The sequence below is a fragment of the Sinocyclocheilus grahami genome, unplaced genomic scaffold (genome assembly GCF_001515645.1).
Source record: "Sinocyclocheilus grahami isolate Dianchi unplaced genomic scaffold, SAMN03320097.WGS_v1.1 scaffold1207.1, whole genome shotgun sequence".
NCBI lineage: Eukaryota > Metazoa > Chordata > Actinopteri > Cypriniformes > Cyprinidae > Sinocyclocheilus > Sinocyclocheilus grahami.
Window position 1 is genome coordinate 391,329 of NW_015506386.1, and position 5,559 is coordinate 396,887.

The 5,559-nt window shown below is 36.7% G+C and overlaps 1 protein-coding gene across 1 annotated transcript; it reads right to left on the reverse strand.

Moving 5' to 3' along the window:
- Positions 1-306: 306 nt before the first annotated feature.
- Positions 307-3,168, reverse strand: LOC107568020 (uncharacterized). The gene is made up of 6 exons (XM_016253850.1): positions 3,077-3,168; positions 2,543-2,589; positions 1,388-1,675; positions 1,003-1,248; positions 806-877; positions 307-702 (listed from the first exon to the last, which is right to left on the reverse strand). Coding segments are annotated over exons 1-6 (795 nt in total). The 5' UTR covers positions 3,079-3,168; the 3' UTR covers positions 307-562.
- Positions 3,169-5,559: the final 2,391 nt, after the last annotated feature.

A 5,559-nucleotide genomic window follows, 5' to 3' on the forward strand; every position in this document is an offset into this window, starting at 1 on the left:
AAGGACTTATAGATATGTTTTAATCCTAAACGCATATTAATTCATTTGGTGCAGTTTATAAAGAACAATAAGAGTGTAAAGTCCATTTGTTGTTTCTTGATTTTAAGTTAAATAACAGACAAAAACATAACAAAAGTAAAATATTATCAAATTCCATATTAAAATACATCATTACAAACAATAAGAATATTACTGTAAAAGTGATCATAACATTTATAAATCAGCTGATTCCTTTTCAAAAAGAAAACTGAAATAAAAATTGTATTGCATCTTTCTCACTGCATATTGTTTTAATACAGCTTTACAAAGAATAGTAACAGGCAACAGCAGCAAGAAAAAACTCTGAAGATGGAAAGAAACATGATAGTGCAGAACATACATAGAAATACATATAAATTACAGTAAAATCAGAGGATCTAGTTGCTCTGTTATGCTGTGGGATCATATTCATATTCTGCTGGTCTTAGAGTGAATGATCAGTGCAAATAAACATAACGTTGATCACCTTTATCTATGATGATTTCTGGTAATTCTACTGCATTCTACTAGATTTCTCCAGTTTCTACAGTATGTGTGGAGGCTCTGTATTCTCCTGTACTGGAACCTGTGTGTGACCTCTGTGCTGATGTCGCCATATGATGACAGAAATCACATTCACAGCCAGAATCACCAAACACACTACAACTGGCACAATCCATTTCGCTGCAGATGGAAGGGGAAATGTGGGAAGAGTACAATTGTTTAAAAATATTTTTTCATTATTAAACTCACTGCTTGAGGATTTTGTAAAGCTTGTTTTACTTACTCTGTTGTTCAGTGTCTTCAGTTTTGTCTTTATCTGTGAAGCTCAGTTTGTCCTTTGATTCTGTACCTGATTCTAGAAGATATTGAGAGGTCAGTCTCACAGTTCAGCATCAATGTGATGTTCAGATCATGATGAATAAACCTCAGCTGTCCACATGCTTTATTAATAATATTTCCACAAATCTGAGTTTCTCTCACCTGTGACTGTGAGTGTGATCAAGATTTCTCCTTCAGTGTCCAGAACTCTGTATGTTCCTGCATCTCTGTCCAGAAATGATTTAATGATCAGATTCCCATCAGTATCCATCAGTCGGTTACTCCAGACCCCGTGGTCTCTCTTCCAAACCTCCCTCCACTCTCCACTAGAGCTTTTCTCCACTTTATCAGCATTAGACAACAGAACAGACATCTTTAGCTCCTCGCCTGTTTTCACAGTAATCTCATCTGAGGAGAAACAGAGAGACATTAATTATTATTATAATGCTGTCAATCAATCAAAGCCATAAACACATATTTATGATTGATGACCAAATGTAATCATTTAAAAAAGCAGATGCTGATGTTTGATCAGTTATGTCTTTACCATGAATATGAAGATGGTACGTCCTGATTAGTCGCTTCAGCTCTGTCTGATCATTAGTGTAATAGACATGCAAGTAGTATTTCCCAGCGTCACTGAAGCTCAGATTCTTGATGACGACGTCACAGTTTCCTTCTTTAAACACTCGAACACTACATTCTTCATCCTGACACACATCTATCTCTTCTGACTCACTGAATAACTCAGTGTGAACAATATTATTGACCTCAGATTCACATGTTAGTGTGACATTTACTCCATTTTTTCCTCTCACAGATATAGAGGTGTTTCCTGCAAATACAGAGAGTATAATATTCATTCAATAGAAAATATCAATACTGAAAAATGTGTTTCTGTCTATTCTCAGTAATTAATGTTATTATAAAATATTCTAATAAGAGTTAATTTAGTCAACTGTATTTTCTTTTGCTGAAGATATTTCTTCACACATCTAAGTGGATTCATCAGCTGTGAACTGATGGAGGAGTTTCTCTAATATTCAGCATCAGAAATGAATGTAAATATTAAGGATGCTCATTGCTCATCAGAGACATGATCTATTTTGTCTTTGTGCTCTTCATCTAAACACTTAACCTCAGGTTACTTCATTGTCTCTTCATGAAATAAAAGCATTAAATGCTCAATCTCAAGCACTAATGACTAATGAGATCTGGTTGATGAATTAATAGAAAGCAGCAGGTTCAGTCAGAAGTCTAAATGCAGCGACCAGAGCTTTACCTTATAAACTACTTAGCTTGAACTCTTTCCTGCTTTTACCAAAAAAAGGACAGCAATTGTTTATAATAATGAACACAGCACTTTGCAGCAAAGATATTTGTTATAAAAAATTTATAAAAAATATAAACGAGGGCAATAAGAGCGAGCAATATTAGCAGTGGCACATTTTAACATTTCAAATGTTGATGAAAATAATATAAAGCTGCAGCAGATGTACGAGTGCAGTTGTAATGAATTCCTGAACAATGTTTATTAATAAATGAACTGAATGATAAACCAGTGAATATTTCCACCATCAATCCACAAATGTTAACACAAGTCTTCACTGAGTGACACAACAGAGAAATAATTCACTAGAATAACTCTAGCTGACGCTGAACACAAGAATAAATAGAGTTTATGAACATAAAGTACACTGACCGCTGTGATAGACGAGACAAAACAGCACAAGATTCAACCGGTTAAACCTGTTGAGAATAAGAGCTGTTATGAGACAGATACAGACACACATCACAAACACATTAATACAGCCATAAAATACTGCTGAGTGGACAAATATTACAGAACTGACCACAATACAGCGACTACAAACCTTCAGCTTCAGTGTTATTTAAAGATTTAACACATGTGGGTCTTACATGATAAAAATGTCTAAGAAACATCAAACTATAATCTGAGTCTTTGGTTTTATAAATATAACATGATCTGTCAAACCCAAAAGCCCAATGGACACAAACAGACAGAGTAACCAAACAATCCACACATCAACGTAGAAATCACACTAATAAAAAACATTAGCATAATCTTTGTTCATCAGCATAATGATAAACATGTTCACTTATTTCCTTAACGTTAGCATCTTTAGCAGACAACCCTATTCCACAAATAAACACAACTATTGATATGAGGCAAAAACACACAAGCTTTATATTTAAAAGGATAAAAGAAACCTACATTGTAAAAGTTCTGCACGAGTTTTATATTCTGGCTGTTTAAATTTCATAAACCACTGCGTTTAGTGAGATCGAAGCAAAACCAAAACCGAAAGTATCATTCCTACAAGGGGTGTGGTTGGCTCCTCCCACTAAAGGAGGAGTATGTTTGGCTCCTCCCACTAAATGAAGAGTATGGTTGGCTCCTCCCACTAAAGGAGGAGTGTGGTTGGCTCCTCCCACTAAAGGAAGAGTGTGATTGGTGTTTATTGCCCTCTGCTGGTTATTCTATCAAAGCAGACTGAGCTGTCAGAAGATGTGAGATCTAATATCTTACATAGATAGACATTTGGCTAAAAACAGTGTGTGAGTCCAGATACAGTCAGCTGAAGTTTATTCTGAACAAGATCTCTGATGATTTCAGTCTGATCTCAACAGTTTCAGCACGAGATGTAAACTAATTTAACATCTACATATTTATCATAATATTATCAATAAAGCATTATTTTTCTGAGCTTAGTAAAAGAAAATAGTAAAACTATTTAATTCATACAAAAATACAAACCAACAAATCAACACCAAGAAAAATGTTTCTTACAAAAATAGTTTAATATATACTCTTTCACAGCATATTTACAAAGAAGAATGCAAATCCCCAATTAAGCAAACAAAAGCAACATATAAATAGAAACATATCTAGATAGAATTTTGTTTTACAAAATATACATATGTACAAGCACACTGTTGGTGTTTCACAGTTTGGCGCAGATATGCATGTTTACTGTTTACATTATAACATTCTAATTATATTTATATTATAAATACTTTACTATTTTTTTCTGTTAATGGATTAGAATAGAAACAATAAGTCCTAGTTAATGAATCAGGATTGGTATAAGTGACCAGTCCAGATCTTTAAGGCAGCTTTACACAAATACTAAACGCAGATACAGTTAAACTGATTCCTGATGTAGGGCTCTGCTCCAAATGTGCTCACGTACTGAAAATTACAAATATAGTGCAGAAGTATGTTCCAGAATCCTCTGCAGATCTGTTGGCTCTGAAGGCAAATTACAAGTAAAGTAAAGAAGCAGAAGCTACATTGTTACTAAGACTATGCTCAGTGAGAGTTCACATTTCACAAAACCCATGTGTATGATGCAGTGTATGATGGGGATTTTTAAACTCAACTTTAAGACCTGCACAAATAAAATTAATTCCATCAGAGCAGGGCAGGGCAATGTCTATGAGAACATACTAAACCATAAAATGACTGTAAAAAGCATGATTTAAGACTGATTAAGGAAAAGTCGTGTGGTGAGTTCCAGTCTTAAGCAGTGACGTCACTAATGTCCTGCACACCTCTACAGTTTCATCAGAGTCTGAGGGGCCCTCAGCAGACATCATTATGGGCCCTCAGTGCTTCTGGGTCTCCTGTGCTCAGTCTCTCTTTTCCTCCTCGAGAGACACCAGCAGTTAACCTCTGAGCAGACGCTTGTGTAACGTGACAGCAGTCAGAATCAGAGCCAGCAGAACCAAACCCACAGTCAGTGCAATCCAGTAGCCTACAGCTGGAAGAGAAAAGTAGTGACAGAGCACTGATTTTATAAGCATATATTTAGGATTGGAGGACCAAGTGTAATCATTCATTATTTAGATTAAATCAGCCATCAGAAAAACCCATATTGGTGACTAATATTCAGAGTCTCTGCTGGTTACATGAAATATCACACAATTACTAAAGAAAACCAGAAAACACATGCTGATCAGTTTTGACTTTACCATGAATATGAAGATGGTACGTCCTGATTAGTCGCTCCAGTTCTGTCTGATCATCATTGTAATTGTTACGAGGCTGACGAGACACGCGGATCCAAGTGCAAAGCTTTATAAATAGACAATGGTAGAGACAGGCAAGGGTCAGATAATGGCAACAGCTATGTAGGAGGCAAGACACAAGAATATATCCTAGGGCTAGCATGGGTCTACGATCGGCGAACAGGATCAATAGGGCAAGACTAGAGACATAAGTCCAGGTACAAGGCAAGGTCCAGGCAGGGGCAAACAGTATCAGAATATGGCAAGACGAGAGGGGGAATCCGAGATACACAGGCGAAGATAAGGACACAAGGCAAGACTAAGCTAAGGCTATGAAAAGTAAACAGGCTCCGTAGAGTAGCTATCGCTAAGAGAGTGATAAATGCTAGACAGTACTCGGCAGCTTGACGGGGATCAGAGTGAGTGTTATATAGGGAAGGTGTGATTGATAACAGCTGTGTGCACTCAGTGCTGTGTGCAATATACTGTGTGTGTATAATTAGTGCAATGGATGATGGGAACTGTAGTCCGGGTGAAGTGCAATAGTGGTGTGGTGCAAGAGTCCATAGTAGTGGAAGGGTGACCTCTGGTGGCAAGCAGACGGAAGTTCATGGACCGGTTTGGTGACAGTAATAGACATGCAAGTAGCATTTCCCAGCGTCACTGAAGCTCAGATTCTTGATGACG

Bases quoted from the DNA above. Each gene is read 5' to 3' on its own strand.
- LOC107568020 (XM_016253850.1), bottom strand. The intron at 1,676-2,542 runs GTCAGTGTACTT...CTGTATTTGCAG, and splicing joins TTGTCTCGTCTATCACAGCG to GAAACACCTCTATATCTGTG. The intron at 1,249-1,387 runs GTAAAGACATAA...GTTTCTCCTCAG, and splicing joins GTACCATCTTCATATTCATG to ATGAGATTACTGTGAAAACA.